The following is a 27,458-nucleotide window of genomic DNA, read 5'->3' on the forward strand; positions in this document are numbered from 1 at the left end:
GCCAGGAACTGTTTTTCACCCTAGACCTGGAGCCAGTACCCCCCGAACCCACCCAAGGTTGCCTCCTGGACCCAGCAGGCGGAGAAGGGACCTCTGGTGAGTGTACCTTTTAAAATACTATACATGGTTTAAAAGCAAGCATGTGAAAGGATTACTTTGCCCTGGCATTTGCGGTTCTCCTAGATGTAGTCCTAAAGCCTTTGCAAAAGGTCTCTGGGGAGGGCAGCCTTATTGCGTCCTTCATGGTAGGACACTACCACTCCAGGCCAGTAACACGTACTCGGGAATCATTGTAGAACAAAGCATTGCAGTGTATGTTTGCTGGCATTCAAACAACATCTGTTCTTTATCTCTCTGTGTTATCCTCAGAAGAGTGAGATATAATTCATGGTCACCTGGTTGAAATAGAGTGCTTTTCTTCAGGGGACACTCAGAGGAGCCCATTCCTGCTGGGCTGTTTGCCTGTGGCTAAACAGAAATGTTCCCCGCTGTTAGCCACAGGGAGGGGGGAAGGTTGAGGGGGTAGTCATGCAGTGGGAGGAGGCAAAATGCGACCTTGTAACGAAAGCACATGTGCTATGTATGTAACCTTAACAGCAAGGTTTACCCTGAAAGAGTGTAGCCACTGTTTTATAAAATGTGTCTTTTTAAATACCGCTGTCCCTTTTTTTTTCTCCACCAGCTGCATGTGTTTCAATGATCACAGGATCTTCTCCTTCCCAGAGGCTAGTGAAGCTTAGAAAGAAAAAAAAACGCACTCGTGATGAAATGTTCTCTGAGCTCATGCTGTCCTCCCACACTGACAGAGCACAGATGAATGTGTGGAGGCAAATAATGTCAGAGTGCAGGAAAGCACAAAATGACCGGGAGGAGAGGTGGCGGGCTGAAGAGAGTAAGTGGCGGGCTGAAGACAGGGCTGAAGCTCAAATGTGGCGGCAGCGTGATGAGAGGAGGCAGGATTCAATGCTGAGGCTGCTGCAGGACCAAACCAGTATGCTCCAGTGTATGGTTGAGCTGCAGCAAAGGCAGCTGGAGCACAGACTGCCACTGCAGCCCCTCTGTAACCAACCGCCCTCCTCCCCAAGTTCCATAGCCTCCACACCCAGACGCCCAAGAATGCGGTGGGGGGGCCTCCGGCCAACCAGCCACTCCACCACAGAGGATTGCCCAAAAAAAAGAAGGCTGTCATTCAATAAATTTTAAAGTTGTAAACTTTTAAAGTGTTGTGTGGCATTTTCCTTCCCTCCTCCACCACCCCTCCTAGGCTACCTTGGTAGTCATCCCCCTATTTGTGTGATGAATGAATAAAGAATGCATGAATGTGAAGCAACAATGACTTTATTGCCTCTGCAAGCGGTGATTGAAGGGAGGAGGGGCGGGTGGTTAGCTTACAGGGAAGTAGAGTGAACCAAGGGGCGGGGGGTTTCATCAAGGAGAAACAAACAGAACTTTCACACCGTAGCCTGGCCAGTCATGAAACCGGTTTTCAAAGCTTCTCTGATGCGTACCGCGCCCTCCTGTGCTCTTCTAACCACCCTGGTGTCTGGCTGCGCGTAACCAGCAGCCAGGCGATTTGCCTCAACCTCCCACCCCGCCATAAACGTCTCCCCCTTACTCTCACAGAGATTGTGGAGCACACAGCAAGCAGTAATAACAGTGGGAATATTGGTTTCGCTGAGGTCTAAGCGAGTCAGTAAACTGCGCCAACGCGCCTTTAAACGTCCAAATGCACATTCTACCACCATTCTGCACTTGCTCAGCCTTGTAGTTGAACAGCTCCTGACTACTGTCCAGGCTGCCTGTGTACGGCTTCATGAGCCATGGCATTAAGGGGTAGGCTGGGTCCCCAAGGATACATATAGGCATTTCAACATCCCCAACAGTTATTTTCTGGTCTGGGAATAAAGTCCCTTCCTGCAGCTTTTGAAACAGACCAGAGTTCCTGAAGATGCGAGCGTCATGCACCTTTCCCGGCCATCCCACGTTGATGTTGGTGAAACGTCCCTTGTGATCCACCAGAGCTTGCAGCACTATCGAAAAGTGCCCCTTGCGGTTTATGTACTCGGTGCCTTGGTGCTCCGGTGCCAAGATAGGGATATGGGTTCCATCTATAGCCCCACCACAGTTAGGGAATCCCATTGCAGCAAAGCCATCCACTATGACCTGCACATTTCCCAGGGTCACTACCCTTGATATCAGCAGATCTTTGATTGCGTGTGCTACTTGCATCACAGCAGCCCCCACAATAGATTTGCCCACTCCAAATTGATTCCCAACTGACCGGTAGCTGTCTGGCGTTGCAAGCTTCCACAGGGCTATCGCCACTCGCTTCTCAACTGTGAGGGCTGCTCTCATCTTGGTATTCATGCGCCTCAGGGCAGGGGAAAGCAAGTCACAAAGTTCCATGAAAGTGCCCTTACGCATGCGAAAGTTTTGCAGCCACTGGGAATCGTCCCAGACCTGCAACACTATGCGGTCCCACCAGTCTGTGCTTGTTTCCCGAGCCCAGAATCGGCGTTCCACAGCATGAACCTGCCCCATTAGCACCATGATGCATGCATTGGCAGGGCCCATGCTTTCAGAGAAATCTGTGTCCATGTCCTGATCACTCACGTGACCGCGCTGACGTCGTCTCCTCGCCCGGTATCGCTTTGCCAGGTTCCGGTGCTGCATATACTGCTGGATAATGCGTGTTGTGTTTAATGTGCTCCTAATTGCCAAAGTGAGCTGAGCGGCCTCCATGCTTGCCTTGGTATGGCGTCCGCACAGAAAAAAGGCGCGGAACGATTGTCTGCCGTTGCTCTGACGGAGGGAGGGGCGACTGACGACACGGCTTACAGGGTTGGCTTCAGGGAGCTAAAATCAACAAAGTGGGTGTCTTTACATCAAGGAGTATTTCAGGCAGGACTTCACGGAGGGTTCCAATAAGAAATGGTGCACCTAAGTTATCGTTCTTATTGGAACAAGGAGGTTAGCCTGGCCTCTGATTGATACATGGCTAGATTTACCTCGCTGCACCTTCTCTGTGAGTGACTGCAGTGTGACCTAGAAGAATGAGTCCCCTAGACAGGGGAGGAGGCAAATGAGTACAAAACAAATCTGGTCTATTTCTTGTTTTGACCCACTCCATCTATCTTTTACATCTTTGGCTGGCAGCAGACGGTGCAGAAGGACTGCATGCCATCCACATCTCATGGCTGCTCGGCAGAAGATGGTATAATACGACTGCTAGCCATCCTCATCTCTTGCCTGCCTGGCAGAAGATGGTACAATACGACTACTAGCAATCCTCATCTCTTGCCTGCCTGGCAGAAGATGGTACAGTACGACTGCTAGCAGTCTGTATCGCCTGCCCGCTCACCATAAGACGGTTCAATAGGACTGACTGCAGGACTAAAGACAATGACCTGGTCAAGTCACTCCAAATTTAGTCCCTGCGCCCATGTCTGCCCAGGCGCTCCCAGCCGACGTGGCCAGGAACACCTCAGACACGACGAGGACGACTACCAATCGTATTGCACCGTCTGCTGCCAGAAAGCAATGGGTTGCTGCTACTGTGCAGCAAAGCCGTACCACATCTGCCAGCACCCAGGAGACATAGGGTGACGGTTACCTGAGCGGGCTCCATGCTTGCCGTGGTATGGCGTCTGCACAGGTAACTCAGGAAAAAAGGCGCGAAATGATTGTCTGCCCTTGCTTTCATGGAGGGAGGGAGGGAACGGGGGCCTGACGATACGTACCCAGAACCACCCTCGACAATGTTTTAGCCCCATCAGAGTGCTCCATTGTGACTGCTCTGGACAGCACTCTCAGATGCCCGATTGTTTGCCGTTGCTCTGACACCGGGAGGGGCGACTGAGGACATGGCTTACAGGGTTGGCTTCAGGGAGCTAAAATCAACAAAGGGGGTGGCTTTACATCTAGGAGTATTTCAGGCAGGACTTCACGGAGGGTTCCAATAAGAAATGGTGCACCTAAGTTATCGTTCTTATTGGAACAAGAAGGTTAGCCTGGCCTCTGATTGATACATGGCTAGATTTACCTCGCTGCACCTTCTCTGTGAGTGACTGCAGTGTGACCTAGAAGAATGAGTCCCCTAGACAGGGGATGGGGGAAAGCAAATGAGTACAAAACAAATCTGGTCTATTTCTTGTTTTGATCCACTCCATCTATCTTTTACATCTTTGGCTGGCAGCAGACGGTGCAGAAGGACTGCATGCCATCCACATCTCATGGCTGCTCGGCAGAAGATGGTACAGTACGACTGCTAGCAGTCCGTATCGCCTGCCCGCTCACCATAAGACGGTTCAATAGGACTGACTGCAGGACTAAAGAGAATGACCTGGTCAAGTCACTCCAAATTTAGTCCCTGCGCCCATGTCTGCCCAGGCGCTCCCAGCCGATGTGGCCAGGAACACCTCGGACATGACGATGACAGCTACCAGTCGTACTGTACCGTCTGCTGCCACAAGGCAAGGGGTTGCTGCTACTGTGTAGCAATGCCGTACCGCATCTGCCAGCACCCAGGAGACATAGGGTGACGGTTACCTGAGCGGGCTCCATGCTTGCCGTGGTATGGCGTCTGCACAGGTAACTCAGGAAAAAAGGCGCGAAACGATTGTCTGCCCTTGCTTTCACGGAGGGAGGGAGGGAATGGGGGCCTGACGATATGTACCCAGAACCACCCGCGACAATGTTTTAGCCCCATCAGGCATTGGGATCTCAACCCAGAATTCCAATGGGCAGCGGAGACTGCGGGAATTGTGGGATAGCTACCCACAGTGCAATGCTCCGGAAGTCGACTCTAGCCTCGGTACTGTGGAAGCGCTCCGCCGAGTTAATGCACTTCGAGCATTTTCTGTGGGGACACACACACTCGAATATATAAAACCGATTTCTAAAAAACCGACTTCTATAAATTCGACCTTATTCCGTAGTGTAGACATACCCTTAGCGATTGCCTGAACAAGAAGTAGGACTGAGTAGAGGTGTAGGCTCTAATGTTTTACATTGTTTTGTTTTTGAGTGCAGTTATGTAACAAAAAAACCCCTAATTTGTAAGTTGCACTTTCATAATAGAGATTGCACTACAGTACTTGTATGAGATGAAAAATGCTATAATTTTTACAGTGCAAATATTTGCAACAATATAAAGTAAGCACTGTACCCTTTGTATTGTGTTGTAATTGAAATTGATATATTTGAAAATGCAGAAAAACATCCAAAAATATTTAATAAATGTCAGTTGGTAATCTATTAACAGTACGATTAATCGTGATTGATTTTTTTAATCACGATTTTTTAGCAGTTAATCATATGAGTTAGCTGTTTCATTAAAAAAAACTCAAAACTAGGGTTGTCGATTAATTGCACTTAAGTGGAATTGGAAAAGGTTCAGAAAAGGGCAACAAAAATAATAAGATGTATGGCACAGCTTCCATATGAGTGGTTAGTAAGAGTAGGACTTTTTAGCTTGGAAAAGAAATGACTAATGGGGATATGATAGAGGTCTATAAAATCGTGACCGGGATGGAGAAAGGAAATAAGGAAGTGTTATTTACTCCTTTTCAGAACACAAGAACTTGAGGTCACCAAATGAAATTAATAGGCAGCAGGTTTACAACAAACAAAAGGAAGTATTTTTTCACACAACATACCGTCAACCAGTGGAACTCCTTGCCTGAGGATGTCGTCAAGGTCAAGACTATACCAGGGTTCAAAAAAGAACTAGATAAATTCATGGAGGATAGGTCCATCAATGGCTATTAGCCAGGATGGGCAAGGCTGGTGTCCCTAGCCCCTGTTTGCCAGAAGCTAGGAATAGGCAACAGGCTGGATCACTTGATGATTAGGTGTTTTGTTCATTCCCTCTGGGGCACCTGGCATTGGCCGCTGTCGGAAGACAGGCTGCTGGGCTCGATGGACCTTTGCTCTGACCTAGTAGGGCCAGTCTTAAGAACACAGGGTGCAGCCACAAAAGCGAGGCCAACATAATTGTATAGTGTGGCCAATGGCCATGCCCAAGTGCTAAGACCAGCAGGAATAAAGGAGTCCCAGGACGGCTGCACAGTCACCAGTCCCTGCTGTGCCTCTGCGAGCCGCCGTTGAGAAGGCACCGGCACCACCACCACCCCCCAGGACGCGCGGCCACAGCTCGCCCCGAGATGCCCGCTCTGGGGTACCGGCCCCCCCCATATGGCTGGCGCTGGCTTCAGCCAGTCAGAAGCGGTTCGTGTAGAGGAGCCCCGGCACGAGCCGGCTCCCGACCCCCGCCAGAGACACGAGCCATTTAGCTGAGGGCGCCGCTTTGCGGAATAGCCTCGTCTACAGGAGAGTCGGGACTGTGGCGCGGAGCCTGTCCCAGCCCCCTCCCACACAGCGGACTCTGAGCCGCTCGCTTACACATCACGAAGCAGACACCTCCGCCCACCCCACAGTTCTGGTGCGCATGCCCTTCTCCGCCCCCAGCCGCGGGCGCCCCTCTGACCGTGTCCATTATCCAATGAGAGAGCAGAATTTACACCGCGTGAGTCAGGCCCTTCCATCAGCCAATGGCCCAAGCCAACGGTTCTGACGCAATCGGGAAGGGAGGGGGAGAGGAAGAGCCATTTTAACCCATTCGTGTTGAAAGAGTCACGTGCGATTTCTCACATGATAAGAAAGGCGCGACCTGTGGTTGGGGTCACATGATATGAAGCGGAAGTATTCGGCATCTATGGTTTCTTTGTGGAAGACTATCCCTTCTTCTCTATGGTCCGGCCACGGCCGCGGGGCCGATGGGAGGCTGGCGGACTGTGCACATTCTTCCCCTATTACCTCACTGTCAGGGAGGAGGCTTCTGGGATAGGGGAGGACCTAGGTGCTGCCTCGCTCCCTTCCAGTCCTCCAGCCCCTCTGCACGGCGGCTTGTGGGATTCCTCGTCCCGGCTTCGCTGTGCGGCCCCCCCGCCCCGCCGGACCCGCTTCTCCGGGGAGCCCCTGCCCAGCCCATGGCTCCATGAAGCGGGAGGAGGCGGCGGAGGGGAGGCGGCGGCGGCTGGGCTGAGACGGCAGAGAAGCAGCCTCCGGCGCTGGAGCAGAAGGTGGGCAAGTCCCCGGCCAGGCCCCCATCCACCCACAGCGGTCTCTGTGCTCGGGGGAGCCGGGCCCCCTCCTTGCGCGCGGGGCGGTGGAGGTTAAATCCCCGCCCTGAACCGGGACGGCGGAGACGGGGGGGCGGTGACTGGGCAGCCCCGCTCGCCCCCGTCCCGGAAAGTTTAGCGGCCTCGGGTGCCGCCTGTTGGCAAGAAGCAGCCTCGCTGCCCCCGCCCCGCTCCGCTCATCTCCTGCCTCATCACCTCCCCAGTCACCTTCTCCCCCAACCCCCGCTGGTCTCCTACTGCTGACCCACCAGCCCCTGCCCTGTCTCCTCCGCCTTCCCCCCCCCCGCCACGTTACTTGCTGCCCTATCACCTCCTTCCACCATCCTCCTAGTCACTTGTCCTATCCTCTCCTTTCCCCCTGCCCTTACATCTCCTGCCCCTGCCTGGTCACCTCTTGCTCTGGCTCCTCCTTTCCCCCCTCCTGGTCACCTCCTGCCCTGTCGCCTTCTTTTCCCCTGTCCTTACATCTCCTGCTCCCGCCCACTCACCTCTTGCTCTCTTCCCCCGTCTGGTCATCTTTTGCCCCATCACCTGCCCAATCACCTTCCTCCCCTTATAGGGTGACCAGATAGCAAGTGTGAAAAATCGGGACAGGGTGTGTGGGTTAATACCCCCTATATAAAAAAAAAGCCTCAAATATCGGGATTGTCCCTATAAAATTGGGACATCTGGTCATCCTATCCCCTTAGGCCCCAGTGGCCACTTCTTGCCCTCCTAACTGATCACCTGCTGCCCCATCATCCCCCACCTGGTCACCTCCCTCCCCGCTTGCCTGGTCATCTCTAGCCACCTAAACCCCTCACACCACCTGCTTCCTCCTCACTTGTCCAGTCGTCTCTTTCCCTCCCCCACATGTGCTATATTGCCTCTCAGGCCAGCTTCTCCCCTGCCAGTTCCTCCTGCCCTCCCCTGCGTGTCTCACTGCACGTGCACCCAGTCACCTGCCCCATCTCCACCCCACCCCTGCCAGTCCTTGCAGATACCCCAAGACATAAAATGTGGGGAATTTAGAGTAATTGGAGTTTATTGAAAGCACCTGGTTGCTGTGTGGGTGTCTTGCCCTTTCCTGAAGGATGGGAAGGCAGTTCCTCGTCCAGGGCAGAGTTTAATTAAGGTGAAGCGCTGTCTGATATTGTATCAAAAACAGTGCCTCCACTAAAGTATCTGGTCATTGTATGCTGACTTCTGAATGAGTTTATATTATACCCAGAGAGCAGCATATGTAAGTGGTCCAGGGAATGTGATGATTGATAGATACCCAGCCTTTGTTAGCTGCTTCACTTGATCCACCTCTTCCCATATGTCGCCTAGGCCTGGTGGTTAGGAGTGGTCTCCTCTCCAGTCACTAGCTTCCATGAATCTTTTTGTACAATTCTTGTCTTCATGTAATGACCATTTTATAACTTCAGCCTCATCTATAACACAATCCCTGAAATCCTCCCTTTCAGATTTGGGGAATAGGAATGGGACCTGAGAAAAGAGAATTCATTCCTGATATAAAGTAGCTTCCCCCACAGGCTGCTGCTCTCTTGGCAATACAAGCTTTCTGTTTTCGGTAAGTATGACCTCATGCTAATACAACAACATAGTAAGCTCCTATTTCTTTGCACTTTACTATAATTGTTTCTCTCTGGGCTACCATCTGCCAGCCCCCCAGGGTGCTAAAGTTACCTTGCTGGATAAACTGAAAGGGTTTTCATGTTTTGTCAACTCTCCATCATAAATTAACATTGTGGCAGGATGACCAAGTGTCATGCTTTTAAGGGATATGTTGTTTAAATGGCTGGAAACCTCAAGATTCTTGTGCCCAATCTCTGAAACAAGTGTTTCTTGAGCATGCACTGTTAGTCTTTCTGCTCCTCTCAAAAGATGTAGTCTAATATGTAAATGGATATGTATGTGGTGAATTTAAGAGTGATAAAGTGAGAGCTGTGTGGTGTGACTTGGTTCATTTGTGTTACATTCGTGTCCAGTTTGAGGCTCCCGTGTGCCTTACAAACACATTACAAGGCAGCTCTTGCTTTGAAGAAAGCTAGTGCTTTCATCTCTACTCAGTCAAATCCTAGATTAGGTCACAAGTGAAAATAATCTTGGTGTCACTCTAGTCGTCATTTGTTCACAAAGCAATTGGGGAGGATGAGTGGTCACTGCTGAAAACCAAACTTGGACTGCAATATTGGGCTGTTGCAGGTCAGGATGGAGGTGTATTGGCATAGTTGTATGGGAAAGATGGCACATCACATACCTGTGCAATTTAGTCCCTTAGTTTCATGAGCATTAAACTCATTCACTTGACTTTGTTTAAAGCATGTAGAACCATATCTCTTGCCCTATCCATATCAAAATGGAAAATAAATCACAGCGCTTGTTCATAAGACCCAAGAATGTTACTACAAAAATGACCATCTTTGCTGATTGGAGCCGTTGTTTCTATTGCCATATAATGAATTATAGTCCTATGGTAACAAAAATGAAGAGCTGACGTTTGATCTTTGTGGTAGTAACACCTTGATTGAACTGAAGGTTGGCTGTTGTGAGGGTTGGGGTATAGGATGAGTGGAAGGAGTCATTAGTAGCTCATAAGTGATGCACTTTGGCTGATGCAGGAGTCAGTCATTTGATGTGTGCAGCTCTCTGTTGCTAGCAGGATGGTTCTACCTAATACAGAGCCTCTGAAGAGATGAGAACATGGAAGACCTCCTTTCCATGCTATTTCTCTCTCTGTGTAACGATACATGCTCAGAGCTTAAATTTTTATTTAAAAAAAAAAATTATTTGCAAAAACAGTGAACAAATGCACTGTTTTCATGAAGGCAATACAGCAATATTGCAGAGGGGTTCATCTCAACAGCTGTTAACACTGAAGTCTAAGTATATGAAACTTAAACACTTAATTGTTTCAGAGATCATTTTGTCAAATTTCCATCTAATATTTTTCATTTGTATTTGGGCATGAAGGAAGAGAGGAAAGAATTAAGTCATCTATCTGTCCCCTGAAGCCACTGAAGAATTGTTCCTTATGCTATAGTTTCCTGTTCTATGTCCCTTCTGTTTTAAATGTCCTGATGTTCCTAAACACTTTAAATGGAAGTAGTCCAGAGCGAGAGAGAGCAACTGACAAACATCCCGAACCAATCATGATCCGTTTTGGGATTGCACAACAGTCCTGTGGCAGCTAAAGTAACTCCTTAGAGCTCAAATTGCTCTTAGTTGTAGGAAAGGGAATTTACTTGCAAAAACAGTCTAACCAGCTATGTACAAAATTGGTTCTTTTCCTCCCAGCCTGTGTGTGCACTCATTTCACTGACCACTTGAACATTTGGAAGTTGGAAGAATGGTCCAGTGGTCAAAACATTGGCCTGCCAAATAGAGACCTGGGTTTGATTCTGGCTCTGCTACGCTTCCTTTGTGACCTTGGGTAAATCACTTAGACTCTCCATGCCTTAGTTCTCCATTATGAAAACTGGGGCTGATACTGCCCTACCTCACAGGGTTGTTGTGAGGACAAACACATTCAAATTTGATATGCTTGGATATTATGGTGTTGGGACCATGTACTTATCTACATAGATTCTTACCCATTGTGCATGCTGACCCTCAATCATTTCCTGACCCTCTTGCACGGGTGCCCAAATCTCTGTGCCTACATTCAGTCTGCCCCTTCCCAGGGTGCATGAGTCTGCACTCTGTTTTTCCTCCCTACATCTTGTGACCATGGTAAATTGTACTCCCTCCCCCATGGCTGGTAGTCTGTTTCCTTCTCTTATGCTGGGTATACGCTGTGCTTAAAGCTACTCCCTACCCTGGTACATATCCACCTACAGTCCTTCCTGTCCATGAGCTCTGGTTTGAGTTTGTATTGCTGGCACTTGATGTGTGCAAACACTATCAGCTTCCTTCAGCTGGTGGTTCTAGTCCTGGTGTGCTGGAGTCTGCAGTAGTGGCTTCTTTTTATAAAACAGCAGTTTATGGTGGCAGCTTCCTTTTCTTCTTGACATATATTGACCAGGCCTGAGTTGAATCAAGGGGAGGAGAGCCAACAGCCTTGCTCTCAAGAAACTTGCAAGAAAAGATCTGTGGACCACATCCTTTAGGAGAGTGGGGGAGGGGGAACCCACCACATGAAGGGCTAACAGCCATTAAGGGAGAGGCAGTAGCCAGTAGGTGAAAGAATGAGCCCCAAGGGAGTGAAGAGTGCCAAGTGGGATGTGACTAGAGTCCCAGCACTTTTTTTTCTATTTCACTTCCTGCTTGAAGGCCAAATGATTTTTCTTGTATTGATTTTCCTACTTCTATTTCTAAAATATACAGTAAGCCCCACCAATCACGTTATTAGTGTGATCAGGTGGAGACAGTGGCGCTTATACATTTTCACTCTGCAATGAAACAATCGCTCTCCATACAGTGCATTGGGTGTTGTTTTGTATCTGTCAGTGTGTTGCTCTGCCATTTCTCCTCCCAAAATGAACCTGTCTGATATCTTAATAGGGGAGAGGAAGACTCTCTTGCTTTTTTTACCAAGTGTAACAATCTTTTATATTGCTTTTTTTGCCAGGGTTCTGCAGTGCTCCAGGCAGCAAGTGCTGAATCAGGATGGGAAAAAGACGCTGTGTTCCTCCACTTGAGCCCAAGTTGGCAGCAGGCTGTTGTGGGGTAAAGAAACCCAAATTGTCTGGGAGTGGAACACACAGTCACGGGAATCAGGCTACAACTGTGCCAGGCTCAAGTTCAGGTCATCTTCAGAACCACCAGCATGCAGATGGGAGCAATGGACGGGAGAACATATCTGACTTAACTTTGGGCCCTGCAAATTCCCCAATTACTCGAATGAATCCCACTTCAGGAGCTCTGAGCCCACTTTCTCGGCCTAATGGAACTGCCAACAGTACCAAGAACCTTGTAGTGACAGCGGAGATGTGCTGCTACTGCTTTGACGTACTCTACTGTCATCTCTATGGTTTCCCTCAGCCACGACTTCCTCGATTTACCAATGATCCCTAGTGAGTAAACCCATATGTGCAGGAAGAAACCTGACAGTCCAGCACCCAGGGCTCTGACTTGTTGGGGCGGGAGAAGGGATTTTTGGAAAACAGGCAAACTAGTGTTCAGGAACACAAGGGGGGTATTGTGTGGCTTGTAGGATGATCTAAAATCAAAAACAAAAAGACTGACCATAAGCAGGGAGTAAAACTCTCATCTGATTTGTTGTTGGACATGAGTAGGCATTTAGAGAATAACATTTCTATTTGTCATGCTAATAGAGGGCAAATGTTAAGCTTGGAAACTCTTTGTGGGAAGAGCAATAGGCTTACCCAGAAGCTTCAGCTCCCTATCTAATGGGCTAGGTAATGCAATATATCCCTTACCAAGATGTACAATCCCAGTTTATGATAAAGCATCCCTAACTTCCCTCTACTGTGATTTGATTCCTTGCTGAAATAACTTAATTATATAGTAATCACCCTCATTATAACACAATGCAGCTTTAACTTGTATAATGCCTTTCATGCAAAAGGGTTAAAGTAGAGTAAGAGAAACAGAAGTGATATGGAGCTTTTCAGAAGACATTTAAAATAAGATGGTGAATTTGAGGATGGGATAGGGAGCCAACATCATGTGGCAGGTACTGCAGTGAAACCAACCTTCATGCCTATCGTGCTGATTTTGTGAAGGGATGAGGCTACTGCTTGGTGAGTGGTAGGACAATCAGTTATGTCAGCGGTAGGTTGAAGCAAATCAGTGTAAGGTTATTGAAAACAAGGGATCCATCCTGAAATAAAGGATGAGCCAGCTGAAGTTGGTTGAGGATGTGGGTGAGACAAATGCTGATTCTTTTGCCAATCCTCTCACACATGCAGAGAGTTGCAATAGTCAAAGTGAGATAATGAAGATTTGGAGGAATGAAAGCAATGGTGTAAATGGGCAGTGTTGTGGAGATGGCGTTAGGCAGATATGCAGCTATAGAAGAGATGGAGAGTCCTGGTTCAAGGATGATGCCAAGGCTATGAACAAAGAAGGTGTCTAGGAGAAAAAGGAGATGGATTAGTTCTGTGAGGATACTCCTCAAGCATTTCCTCACAGAGTTGAACTAAGGAGAAGCGCTGTCTGATATTGTATCAAAAACAGTGAGGTTTAGCTGAGGAAGTTGAGAGGAACCCCCAAGTTTACTTAGTCAAGACAAGCAGAGAGCATGGATGACAAGACATTACAGGTGTCAAAGATGACAAAGAAGGAGATAGAAAAGAACAGTGGGCTGAGAATTGAACCCTGTGGGACTCCTTGAAGAGGGGTTGTGGCACAGATGAGCCACCACCAAAAGTGGATAAAAATAAATCGCTTTAATTTTTAATTTTTTAATTAATTTACATTAATGTAAAATTTAGGTAAAAGTACATCCACCTTTGTCAATAGCTAAGCTTGTTATAGACTTATTAAATAGACTGGATGCTTCCACCCCCATTTAGTTATCAATATGTGGCATCCACATGACATAGGTTGTGTATCTGTACAGTTGTCATCACATGAGGATTCTGGCCGCATGCTGTACACTACTGTAGGCTGTGTTATCTAGTATTATAAATACATTTGAGCAGAGAAATGGTCTAGGCTAGACTATAAAATAGTTGCCAGTAAAATCCAAATCTAAATATTTCCAGCTGAATGGGTCCTTGTCATTCCCTGGGATCACAGGGTTTCTTTTAGAAAAGGATATATTCATCTGCTCACTGTTTGTTGCTTGCTGCTTGGAACAGGAAGATGAGCTGTATTGTTTTGTCTATTCCCAAGTCAATAATGCAACTTTATTTTGTGTAACCTCTTTCACACACACTATCACAGAACACTTTTAAATAATTCAAGATTTTGATAGTACATCTCGAGTTTTTAAAATTGCTCTTTTTCAATAAGGATTTTTCTGTTCCTAAGGTGATACTTATAAAGGTCCTAAGAGAGCAGAACATCACATCTGTGGGCCTATCTCTTCCTTCCCTTTACTCAGTGCAAGTGCTTGCTGTTCCTTCTTTAGCTTTGCTGCTACTAGCAAACTCTCTCTCTCAGGCCCTTAGGAAGAGCATGGGCATATGATGTTGTCATGCTGGGGCATGAGACAGAAGTGTAATAGACTATATAAAACTAAGTGGTGTCAAGTGCTCAAAGCAATTAGACCAAAATACAGAAGTAATTTGCAATGGTGTCCTTTTCTCTCTGTTAACTTATAATTAAGAGGTATAGACAAGGGAGACAAAGTTATGCACTAATGGTGACCAGGTCAGGTGGACAGACAGGTATGCTAGACAAATGGTAAAGTAGATGCACTTGTTATAAAATGAAAAAGCTTATAATCCTAGAAGTAGGAAAACAACAAAAATACCATGATCAAGTTCCTAGTTTGCTAATTAGCGAAACCTAGCAATATTTTGTTTGTCCTCTGGTACCAGGATACTTTTACAGATTATATCCTTTTTCAACATCAACAATTATTTTAAGAAGTTTTGAACAAAACAATGTGAATGTGCTAAAAACCAGCACAATGGATGCTGGCTGTACAGCATCAGGTATGCTGGTCTTCTGAAAATTGACACCATTCTGAATTCAACTATCCTGCCCTCTGTGATTATATTTCCATCATATTGATGCAAAAAAGTGGCAACGCAGTTCATTGACAACATAGATTTTGGGTAGAAATATGCATCTTCAATTTCAATCCTAGAAAAGAAGGAACTAACTCAGGATTATGTTCCATCAGCCATGTTTCAGGCTCTCCCTCTTTTTCTGGGCTCAGCCTGTGACCTTTCTGTTTGGGATCAGTGTCATGTTACCTAAGTAAAGGAAGAGTTCCAGAGCGTTTCTGATTTATTTTTTTTAATTTGTCCTTGTGTGGTTCCAGTATTTACTAGATCAAGCCAAATTTCCACCGACTCTATGGTAGTAAGATTCCTCGGGAGTCTAAGTTCCTCGAAAACCTCTTTTTGTGAGTTTAGTTATGTCTGTTATGTGAAATGTGTATTATGTTTTTCCACATGCCCATTGCCAGTTTCAGTATGCAGGAGCTGGATGAAAATGTAGAGATGCACTCTCCTGAGAGTTCCACCAAGCATTGCTCAAACCATTAATCCTGTGTTTCTTTGCATTCAAACAACCATCATATTGCTAATGGTTGTGGAAGAATTTTTCAACTTCCTATTTGGGCAGATAATTCCATAATTGCCACTTGAGTCTTTCTTGCTCCTTCTTCTGGGACTGTATCTGGTACTGGCCACTGTCAGTGGTAGGAAACTGAACTAATGGTGACTTCTCTGATCCAATATGGCAATTCCATTTTTGCTCAGGGATGTTATTGGGTGTCGCTTTCCTCACTGGATTTTAAGTAGTGTTGTAAACACCCATACATCAGAAGTTTACCTGACTGCACTTGAGAAGTGCTCACATTTTCATTTATTTTTGTGCCCCAAGCAAAATATCGTAGTGGTTTTGGTAATTGAAAATGTCTCACGTAGAGGTTCAATAAATTCATCAGGAGTCTGCTCTTCCACTTCAGTAGACAAAGTTTCTTCCAATGGCACCTTTTGAAAATTTAAAAAAAGCCAATTTTCTGCATTTTTTTGAGATGAGAATGAATCCTTTTTAACTTTATTCATTCACAACTCTTGACAGTGTTTAGATTTTTCTTTAGAAAAATTGCTTTCATTACTTCCATCCATACTCTTGCTTCTCTTCTACCACTTTTCATCTTTAGACATACTCAATCTGAGAAATTTGTACACTGATGTTTGGTATCAACTAATCACTTGTTTTGAAGCATTAATTTAACACCTTTCTCATTTATTCTGGTTAGAATTAAAAGTGACCAACAATTGAATTCAGTACTGTGAAGCCTGGAAAAATAAGGTTAGCTACCTAGCTTTATGTGCATCTCCACATTGTCAGATGCCCTGCCCAACTTTCTAGACGTTTATAGATTCTAGCAAACCCCATAATGGTTCACGACCTTATACCTCCTCTCAGCCCTTCACAAACTCTTTCCCTTTTCCAGCAGCTAATGAGACTATTCCACCCACTGATCACAACCTCCTCTCCAGCCACCAATGACTCCACCCATTCCTGTTCCACTCCCCCCTCCAGGCTTCCCATCTGGGCCTAATGAAAACCTTGACAATCTCATCACTTTCCTGTTCTAAAAAAGTTAGGAGTTAATTCAATTCACAGATTGAAATTAGAGCCTATGGTTTCTCATACCAACCCACCCCCACCCCAAAAAAACCAAAAACCCTGCAAATATGTTCATGTAAATTCTTGGGAGAGAAGGGTGTGAAAAATTGCAGTAAAACTGTGTAAGAGGGTGGGATGATGTAGTATTTTGTTCCTGCTCAGTCAAGAATGTCTGTTCAGCAGGAGACATAAATATTAATCAAATTAAACGTAGGCAAAAGGAGTAAGGAAAAAAACTTTCCTAGCCCTGGAGAATTGACCCAGATGTCAGAACATGGACATAACCCAGAAAAATCTAGGTTTGTTTTTTTCCTGAAGAAAAGCTTTTTTTCACAACCCTAAATGTGTACTTTTTGTACAGCACTTCGGCGTCCTTCAGTTTTAAAGGCATGCTATAAATATATAGGTGTTTGTTTCACCTGTGTTAATTTGTTGTGGATTTGTGTATAAACTAGTGGACAATACCAAGAATTCAGAGACTTGCACAGAGAGGCAACCTATGGGGTTAAGCAACTCTGCTGCTCATGGGAAAAGGTAATAGATACTGAGCTGTAGTGTGAAAAGTGGGGGTGGGAGGGGAATGCCTTTAACAAAAAATTACTGGGTAACAGATGGCACACTGATGCTTATCAGAGTTAGCACACACTTGCTTTTTCACACTTTGCTGGTCTCCCCCAAGGCCGGGATTCTTTGAGGCTAGTGTGTGTGTGTTTTGCCTTTTCAGTCCCCTTTTTGTGACGTGGAAGACGGGGCGAGACAAGCGGCTTCGTGGCTGCATTGGAACCTTCTCAGCCATGAATCTTCATTCAGGACTCAGGGAATACACATTAACCAGGTAATAACACTGAAAATGAAGTTATTCTGAGACCAGCCTAACTTGCTAAAGACCTCTGTTTTTAAAGAGGATTCAACGCATCAGAGAAACTTTATTAGATTTATAAATCTGTATAATTTTATACATTTCATAATAAAAGAAACATTCAGAACTGCACGATAGTTGAAAAACGTGACATACCAGGGACCTTATGGACCATCTCTGCAACAGCTGAGTCTTCTGTTATCTGTGACATCTGGATTTTGCTTGACCTCTTAATTTTTTTAAAGGTAATTTCAAACTTATTTACATGCTGAATGTGCCCGCAGCCTGCACGTTTTGGTGGTTAATTCAGTTTCAATTCTCTTGCCAAAGCGATTATTTCTTTACAAATCCAGAGAAGCTCTGTTGTATCTTCTAGTGAACCATGTTGAGGTCTCTGGATACATAATATGAAGATAACAGGGTAGGATTACTTACAACGTCCTTCGCCTTTTGTGACTGGAGAAATTGTTTTCTGTAATCTCAGGCAGGTTTTAAATGTAATGACTCTGTGTGCGTCTGAAATGTTGATGCAGTGTCTGGTTTTAGGCCATGTGTTTCTGTCCCTCTGTAGTGCACTTAAGGACAGCCGATTTCCCCCCCTGACCCGTGAGGAGCTACCTAAACTTTTCTGCTCTGTCTCCCTCCTCACTAACTTTGAGGATGCCAGTGACTACCTGGACTGGGAGGTGAGAACAGGTGCATTTGGAACTCTGCATCACTCTCTCGTTCCATTCGGGTTCGGGTTAGTACATGGTAATGTGTCTCCTTCATTACAAGGGTGTATGGATGTTATAACTGGGCTCAGAGGAACTGGGGATGGAAAACAAGAGGAGACAGGAAAGAGACCAGTTAAGTGATGGACGAATAGTCCTGTTGTGGTTGGGAAGGGATCTGATTGGAGGGTTAAAGGAGTGAGGATGTGGCTGGTTTTATGGGAATCTAGAGACAATTTGGTGGAATATGAGGATATAGTTTAGGTCCTAAGGAGCCAATTGGTGCCAGAACGCTAGGGATACAGTACATGGAAAGGCATTCATTTTATAAGGATAAATAAAGAAGGGGAACTTGCCAAAGTTTTTGGCTTGTGGGTGTAGTCTGCTGGTGTGACTCTTCCTCTACAGGAACTCATGGCCTGGCTGGCCCAGGAGAGGAGATGGGAAGCTCTTTGCCCTGTTAGAAGTCTGTGGCCTAGTTTGGCCCAGGAGAGGAGGCAGGAAGACTGGTTGTGCTGGCCTGGAAGAAAAGGCAGGGGGCCATTTGCCCATCTGGGGAAGCCTTTGGTTAGGCTGGTCTGGGAGAGAGAGACGGTCCTTTACCGTGGCAGGAATGTGGCCAGACTGGCGCAGTGATGCATTGTGCTTTGATGAAGATAAGTCAGTCAGGGATTCAATCCCAGCAAATACTTCTCACTTGGCTTTTCATTTCCATTTGTAGGTTGGGATCCATGGGATCAGAATAGAGTTCATCAATGAGAAAGGTGTCAAACGTACAGCCACGTACTTACCTGAGGTTGCTAAGGAACAAGGTGGGTTTCAGATGGCTGCCATGTATGGCAGTTTATCTTGTCACAGAACTGGCATATTTAAAGTTAAGGATTGTGGGTCTAGATTGCAATAGCTGTGAAAGGCGTTCCATTAGAGCCACAAACACACCACACATTATGTGGCTAATAGACACTCCACACCACTGCTGTCTAGCTTTCATCTGGCCCTTCTTCCCCCTCCCATGTACACACACAATTGAGTCCTTTAGGGTGGAAAGGATCCTGGACTTAAACGGTGGAAGATCTTGAAGTTTGGACCTTTCAGCTTTATTCGGTGTTGCATGTTTCCTCTTTGGTGTTTCTCCCACCACCAAGGATATCTGCAGGCCACACAGCACCAGCATTCCAATAGGAGAGACCCTTTCCTCCTCGTTCTTGCTAATGTAGCTTCCTCTAGATGAGGGCAGGAGCCAGGCACCCTTTGAGCACAATTCCCACTCAACTAGCAATGGCCACTATTGTAACTGCACAAAATATTGCCTCCTTTCCTCCACATTGCAGAGTTGAGTTGTCACATCCTGCTGGCCCTGGGGCAAAAGACCAAGGTAGGAATTTTAATTCTGATCTCTCACACACTAGTGCACTGTGCTGTCACCAGACCATCAGGCTGGTCCAAATTCGACTCTGTAAGAGCTAGGTATTATTTTAAGATTTAGACAACTAACTTGAGCGGTACATGGAGAAATGGGTCAGCGGTCCATGCAGCAGTAGCAGGGCGGAGACCTTCCCAGAAGAACACTAAGCTGCTATATTTCAAGAGTTACAGTTCCCCTAGGATTTTAGAAGGGTTGGAGTGTGTGTAGATAAGTGTGCAAGTATGAGACCATGCATGTCCAACTCACTCAGTGTGTTTATAAGGCTCAGTCTGTAACCTGCTGTATGTTCCGTTTTTTGTCAGCACTGGTTTTTCTGGTTTTCTACAGCCCTGTTTGTCTCTCACTTTTCTTTGCAATGTGGCTGTATACTAAAGTAATAATCCCCCTTGCTGTTACTTCTCAACAGACTGGGATCAGATCCAGACCATAGACTCCTTGCTCAGGAAAGGTGGATTTAAGGCCCCGATTACCAATGACTTTAGGAAAACAATTAAACTCACCAGGTAAGCTGACAGCTTTGTAGTTGTAACTTAATCGGATAGTATATTATTGGTTTCAAAAACAATTACTCCATCTTCTGCTTGCCTTTGATACCAGTATTGATATGCCATATTCAGATGAGAGGTGTAGGGTGAAGGCCAGCATTGCAAATGTTATCCATGAGGTAGAGAGCTTATATTGCAACACAGTGTAATATGTTCACTTCATCCAGAAGTTATGGAGCTGGGCACCTCCAAGTAAGCAAATTCCAAACGAAACTTTACCACCTCTAAATTTACTTGACTTTTTTCAAGGTGAAAGATTAAAAGAAATAGATCTCACTAAGATAACATAAGGTAGATGTTTCTTCTCAATGGATCCCTCCTAGTCCATATATTACTCAGTTAGATGGCATATCTGTGAGGGAAGGTAAAGCTCTTTTAAAGTGGAACCAGCCTTAAAGTTGGCTGGTTTTCAGAATTGCCCACCTATCCATGCTCCCAACTGCACTGTTGGTTCTATTCCCTTTGTGTCTGCTAGGAGGAAGCAGTATCTGCAGGATATGGGTGTGTAGGGTAAAAATGGGGACTTCTGCTTCTTGTCTTGTAACAGCATCATTTATCATGTCAGCTCTCATCCTAAGCAAGGAAGTGGAAATGTGGTATAGTAACAGAGGAAGGGATGGGGTGAAGATTCATTAAAACCAGGGATAATATGGACTTGCCTTCAGCTGTTGTGTACATATGTAAAATGCTGTCCATGGAAGCAAACCCTGATCTGTTGTAGAAATTCACAAGTTTCCAAAAAATGGACCTTCAGATTTTTTGGATTCTGATGGTAGAACACAGAGTAGCTATGTACACTCTTCAGGAAACCCTCCTTTACTTTGAAGCTTCATTAGTCATTTCATAAATGTTTCAAGTATATTAAAAATTAAATTCACATCAGGGATTAATAACACTTGAAAATAATATTCTACTGTTTCCCTAAAAGTTTAACTCCTCTGCTTATGGCAAACAACTCACACCTTTTCTCAAAGTGGACATGCGTAACGAATGTAAACTGGCAGCTTGTTGCCAGTGTTCCAGATTACCACTTCCTGAAACACTGTAACTATGATTGTCTCAAGTCAGGCTCCAATGTTGAAATATGTGATGCTAAAACACACCTAATGTGTGTGGAAAAGTGAGCTATGTAGAAGGACTCGCATGATCTGACATAAACAGTGTTCTGTTTATAGCAACAAATACCTTTGTCAGTCTTTCGTGCTGAGCTAGCGCAGGTCACTTGTGTCCTCTCTTGAATCATGGGCCAAATCTTACAAGCTTGGATGCCTTAAGTTAGGTACCTAAATTCATATTTAGGCAACTGCATCAAAGTGGCCTGATTCTCAAAGGTGCTGAATACTCATTGACATCTGAGAGGTCTCATGTTGGAAATCTGGTCATGTTGATCACGTGTTTAAATATTTGTTTAGGTACCTGCTTTTAGGCACCCAACTTTGAAAAATGTTGGGCATTGCTTATAGGATGGATGGATAGAGACACAAAGCCCTTCTTCAGCCTTTCACTCCAATCTCACAATTCACATTTTTTCAGGCACAGAGCCCATCTTGCTCTGTGAGGTTGCTCAACCGTTGTGATGCTATATAAATTAAGATAATAAGTACACACTTGATATTTTTGCTGATGAATATTGTGTTGTAGTTACAACCTGTTATTTCCTGTTTCCTCCCAGGTACCGCAGTGAGAAGGTGACAATCAGTTATGCAGAATATATGGCTTCCCGTCAGCATTGTTTCCAGAATGGCACTCTTCATGCCCCGCCCCTCTACAATCATTACTCCTGACACAAGGCTGCATGACCAGTCTCGCCCCCCAGTTGCCACCAACGGCTATGACATCATTGGGGCAGATGCCTCCTCTTCTTGGTCCAGTTACTTCTATTACTGCACCATTTTATGATGCTAGCTTCCGTTGCCAAGTCTGCCTTCCAGCTGACCTGGGGGGAATGATATGAGTGTGACAGAACTTCAGGGGCCCAAGCCTTATCTCAGCCTTCCCTCAAAATGGGGGTTTAGTTGGATTGGGGCTCCATAACTAGGAATTGCAGTGAGGTGCAGAAGACCTCTGGGAGTGCAAGTGCCACTTTCATATTGCTGTATCCTTGTATGTCCTACACTCTGGAAACTTGAATTGTTAATTTTGAAAGCCCCCCAGATCAAGTAGGAGCGTTCCTCTGGCAGTCTGGGCAACGGAGTTCAACAAAACATTTTTAGGTTATTTTAAATTCTTTTTTTAATCTGGTATTTGTTGTGTATCAAGATCTGATTACAGTCCCCAAACATCACAGGTGGACATCATGTTAAGGGGAGGGTTGAACATCTGGATAGCACCCCCTCCTGCTGGATGGAAACCTTTTAAAGATGTGAACACCCTTTGGATGGTATTACAAATGAAACCATTGCTTAAACAAACCCCAGAAGGCTTTAATTCTCAGATTCCACTCTCAGTTGAATTCTCCAGCCCTCCTCTTCTGGTTCATATTCAGTTTGCTGGTTTAAACAGTGTTTTATGATGTAGCCTGCTATTGAACAGAAATGGTGAGGTACTTGAGTCTGCTTGGAAGATCTCCTCTCAATTACAACTAGGCTTCCTTACTGCTTTAGACACTGGTGGTAGAGCCTACGACGGATTGGGGAATGGGAGGGGGCTCTTGCAGGGCATTGATTGCAGTCATACAAATGAATTTAGTGCCTGAAAGTTGTTTAAGTCAAGCAAGCACTCTCCGAGACATTCCTTTCAACAGGACAGCCACTTTCTCTAGGGTGACTATTGATCTGATATGAGAGTTGTTGATGTTCCAGTTCAAGGCAGGTCCACAGAGTAAAGTTATGTAGGTTACCTTGTAAATCACTGTCTAACACAATTTAGTCATTGCCACACCAAGTAATTTTTTTTAAATATCAGTTTTACCCAAACCCTATTAAACTCCTGTGCATTTTGTATTTCCTCACCCATCATTGCTGATTACACAAGATATTTTGCTACTAAATGGAAGCATCTTCTTATCCAGTCTGCATACTCCTCCTACCCTAGTCCCTGAATGATGTCCTGAATACTGGATTATGGCACCTCTAAATTAATCAGCAGGGGCTATAAAATGATTATACAAGCTTCTTACAAATATCTTGGTAATAGGCAAGGATGGTCAAAGAAAACACAGATTAAGAGCATAATGGTCTAATGGATATTTGATTGCATATATCCTCTAAAATATGTGTGGTAATGCTGGCTTTTTAAACAGTCTGATATTCCCAGCCAGAAATTTACACAAGTTCTCTCCTTGTGTGGAAAGTGGGTCTGTAAGAAACCTCAAAACTGAGCATGCTGTTCCTTCTAATTCTTCTGAAGAAGTGAACAAAACCTTGCAGTTTTGCTTGTCAGTGTCATGTTGTGCTGCTCTTGGGGGAATGTAGATGTGAGGAAAAGGAGGGGGTCCTATTTTGGATATCTGTGCAATATTGTCCCAGCCTTGCTTCTGTACTGGGTCATTCTTATGAATTACCACATTTCCCTTGTGATGTAGATGAAACAAGTTTGAAGATTAAGGGATTGTTTCACAATTTCCTGCTGCTGAGAATAAATCAGTCTTGTTACAAACTAGAGTGATTTGTAATTACTCTCCTAGGTGCCGTGAACTGATGTGGGAGGGGGCAGGGTCCGGTCTGGACATACCATTCACCTCCGCCGTCAATCAGTACTGATACATAGGGCTACACTCGTTACTGTTCAAGTGTTCTATGTTAGAATTTGATTTTTAAAGATTTAAAAAAGCGAAACAATTGGTGCTAAAACTTCACCCCTGAGCATGCTCAGTGAGACTGATCATGCAGGTATATAGTGCCAGGCTGTTCACCCCTGGGCACACTAGCGAGACAGGTCATGCAGGCATATAGTGCCAGGCTACACAACTCTATAGTTTATTTTTCAAATGTTTGCTCTGATCTGTGTCTTTGAAAGTGTATTGTGTTCTCTGGATTGGATTGGATTTTAATAGCGGAGGGGGTGGGTTAGCTGCCATTTTAAGAACAGAACTTTAGGACTGAGTGACCTGGTTGCATTAGATGGAAGTGGGCTGAATGGCTCTGGAGTGGGGAAGCCTTACCCCTCCCACTTCCAACCCCCCCCCCCCCCAGTCTATAAATAAAAATGTCTCTGTTAAAGATGGACTGTGTTCTTGTCTTGGCGCTGTGAGTGGAAGAGCAAGCAGACCCAAGAAACACCAGTCTGCTGTCTGAGAACTGGGCACTCTCAGAATCAGTTCCAAGTGGGGTCCAGTTAGAAATCAATTGAAAAGCATGCCAGTAGTCACATCATCTCAGAAAAATCTCTGGCAGGGACAGTGGTTCTCAGGAAATAATCCTATTTCTGAATCATTAGATGGCAGGTATGCATAAGGATGAGACAAGTCTGAAATGAAACATACGGCTTTTCAGTTGCCTGACAAGAAGTGGGCAACCAAAATAAATGGTGACCACTAGGATTAAAGATTGTCTCTGCAGGGTTCCCTTCAGTTGCTGTAGCCCTCAGCTGTATAGCAGGTAAAATCTGCTCTTTGGAGGGTCCCAGCAATAGTCAGCTGGTTTGGATTTGGCTCATCCTTAGCTGAGTGCCTTTTGGTCCAGAAGGGTTTATTCTCATGATAACCATTCCTGGGAAGTTACCTTGCTGCGGTTATGCATTTTCTTGTTTTACAGTAATCACCGGAGAATGTCTTTGATCACTGGAGTTGTCAGTGTTGGAATGTTTTCACTGTGAGGTTCTTAAACTTTTCTTTTTCATAATGTTAAACATCCAATCTCTATAGAGGCCATTTCAGTCTGAAAAGTTTTATGGTCAAAATATCACACATAGCTACAGTTTATAAGAACAAAAACGTCTAAGAAATCCTGAAAGTTCATTTTAACTTTGGCACAGGATTACCTGTTTTTCATAATACGTTAACATCTGCAGTCTTCACAGATTTAGTGCTGTTTTCTGTTTGTATTCTGGAACCTACATGTTTCATTTTTTGGTTTAATTTTCTTTTCTTTTCTTAAAGCAAGGAGACTTCTTTTGACATTCAGTGCAGAGATGTCAGACCAATTATTTGTATTACACTTGGTTGCCTCCTAGCTATATAACTTCTGAGTGTAAATCATTGAACTCTTTCCTCTAATGAAGTATTGTAGAGAATAAATCATAATGGATCAAGATGCTTTTGTTCTGTCTCATCTTTTCTCTCTCTTTCTTTCGCTCTCTGAATCTTGAGGTAGAATAAGATGCTATCTCACCTTGAAAGATGAATATAAGGTCTGTTAATGAACTTGAATTTCCAGTCTGGTTTTTGGAGGAGGGTAATAGATTATCAAACAGCCAGCTGTGAAGGAAGAAAGCAACTCGAGATGTGTGAGGAAGTTTAAAAAAAAGTCACATGAATGTTTATCACATTAAGAATGACATACAACTACATTACAGAGAAAAGGCCACATTCCTGTAGTTGGCAGCAGAACTAATTTATGGAATTATAGTTAAGTAGATATCTCTGAGAGTACAAAGGCTTATTCTTAAATTCCTGTGTATTCTGTGCAAAGGCTTCATGACTTCACCAGTACACAAATGCTGAATTTTTTGGCATCTTGGAAATTCTGAATTTGTGTATGCAGCTCAAGCTGCTGCAAGTGTTTTAAAAATGGAATACTCTAAGGTGCCACAAGTACTCCTTTTCTTTTTGCGAATACAGACTAACACAACTGCTACTCTGAAACCTACTTCTATTCAACATCCCGTCTTCAGATGACCCTCAAAATCCCCATTGAGACTGAAAATAAATATTCTCCACCTTTATTAGAGCTTTTCTGTTGAACAGTCACTCAAGTGGTTGCTCAAGACAGGATCCAGTGACTACATAATAGTATTAATTATATATTTCCATTTTCTTTGTTCTAGGGGGTAGCAGTGAGGAGAAGTGTAAGAAGAGTGAGAGTAGGTGAAAGGAGAGAGGTCTAGGTGGGAATGGTTATTGAATGGTTAGTGATTTATTTCTTTGAGGGAAGGAGAAGGACCTCCAAGCTGTTTTATCCTAATCAAAGAAAACTGCCTGAGAAGCTCCTGCTCTTCAAGATTCAGGGTTGGCACTTGCCAGGAGCATGTACACTGAAAACTGGACTCCTCCTTGTGGAGGAGGAAATGCAACCAGGGAAAATATTGTTTTTTAGCAAAATGTTCCGACTGGGTGCTAAAGACAGAAAAGCTAGCAGGTGAATTTTCAGGGGGTGAAATTTCTGTGGCCAAAATTTCTAGCTGCCTCTAAGGGTAAATTCTGCAGCCATAAAATTATGGTATTCATGAGGCCTTGGTTATATTATTATGTGTGTTTGGGTAAAGTCACCTTCTGAGGCCAACTTAAATAGTATAAAGAAAAAATAAGCTAAGAATACATTAAGATTAGCTCAATATCCTTCCTGTTTACAAAGGAGTTGGAATAGGTTGACTTATTCATCATGTATTTTATGTGCTCTGCATCCTTATTGGATCCTTTGTACCATGTCAAGTATGAAGTTGATGTAAGAATCACTTTGTCCATCTTTTCACCTAAGGCTCTTCCCAGTGTGATAAGTGGCATGCATGCAGCATTTCTCTCCATTTTCCTTCATAGCTGCTGGATATTGTGAAATAAACCTGTCATCTCCAGATGCAATCTTTTCTTTGGTGATAAGAGAGCACGTTTTCTTAAGGCTGCTTTTACATTATACAGCATGTATCATTTACATACGATACATGATATTATTAGACTGCACTGACTTAATGCTATACACTACATTAAAAAGCAATTACAACTATGTGTATTATATACTGTTAAAGTTCTATTAATTATGTTTTGGTTTTACTTATTTAATGGATGCTGTACTTTTGCTATTTTTTTACTGAAATGCTTGGGTATGTTTCAAGAGCATTTTTATATCAGCTTGGTTTTAGAGTAACATACTGATTTTAAACTGTTGCATTTTTTGTGCTAATTCTATACACTTTTTTCAATTTAGTTGCCCCTTATCTTAGCAGTTTTGTGCATTTTAAAGTAGCATTTTTGTCTAAAAGTTTCTTTAAAACAGTTTATAACTTTACCAAATTTTAGTGGACACAATTTTTTAGGTAACTGCAGACTGGTAAAACTTCATAACACTGGCACAATCAATTGAATATTTGTTTACAATGTTTTAAATACATTTTAATCCAAAACTATTTGGACTTGTTTTTAGTTTTAGGACTTTTTAATCTTTTTTAATGTATTTACAAAATTTTACTCTATAGTTTTTGTTTTCTTAGTAACATTTATTTTACACCTACAATTAAACTGAACTTTTGGATAGGATTTTAATGCCTGACAGTTTTGTCAGGTTTTTTTAATGGCCATTGGACCATTTAAATTAGCTTTATTGTTCACAATTAAGAACTTATTAAAACAGAGTTTGGATGGCACTTTTTAATAGGATTTTTAATAGGATTAATAGCTTTTACTTCTAATATTTACTGATATATTTATTTGTGCTGGGTTGGCATTTGCTTTTAAAGCACACAGCTATTTGAAAA

At 44.3% G+C, this 27,458-nt stretch overlaps 2 protein-coding genes across 2 annotated transcripts; one reads left to right on the forward strand and one right to left on the reverse strand.

The window, feature by feature from the left end:
• Window positions 1–1,188: 1,188 nt before the first annotated feature.
• LOC311526442 (uncharacterized protein) lies at window positions 1,189–6,418 on the reverse strand. The gene is made up of 2 exons (XM_084639482.1): window positions 5,658–6,418; window positions 1,189–2,856 (listed from the first exon to the last, which is right to left on the reverse strand). Exons 1-2 carry the CDS (start codon window positions 5,754–5,756, stop codon window positions 1,618–1,620), a joined length of 1,338 nt encoding a protein of 445 aa, XP_084495608.1. The 5' UTR covers window positions 5,757–6,418; the 3' UTR covers window positions 1,189–1,617.
• Window positions 6,419–6,815: 397 nt separating this feature from the next.
• AMMECR1L (AMMECR1 like) lies at window positions 6,816–25,079 on the forward strand. The gene is made up of 8 exons (XM_084639795.1): window positions 6,816–7,082; window positions 8,591–8,697; window positions 11,698–12,142; window positions 17,074–17,184; window positions 17,780–17,894; window positions 18,643–18,733; window positions 19,754–19,850; window positions 21,565–25,079. Exons 3-8 carry the CDS (start codon window positions 11,736–11,738, stop codon window positions 21,674–21,676), a joined length of 933 nt encoding a protein of 310 aa, XP_084495921.1. The 5' UTR covers window positions 6,816–7,082; window positions 8,591–8,697; window positions 11,698–11,735; the 3' UTR covers window positions 21,677–25,079.
• The last annotated feature ends 2,379 nt before the right edge of the window (window positions 25,080–27,458 follow it).

This window comes from Lepidochelys olivacea (assembly GCF_965140295.1).
Source record: "Lepidochelys olivacea isolate rLepOli2 genome assembly, chromosome: 9".
Classification (NCBI taxonomy): Eukaryota; Metazoa; Chordata; order Testudines; family Cheloniidae; genus Lepidochelys; species Lepidochelys olivacea.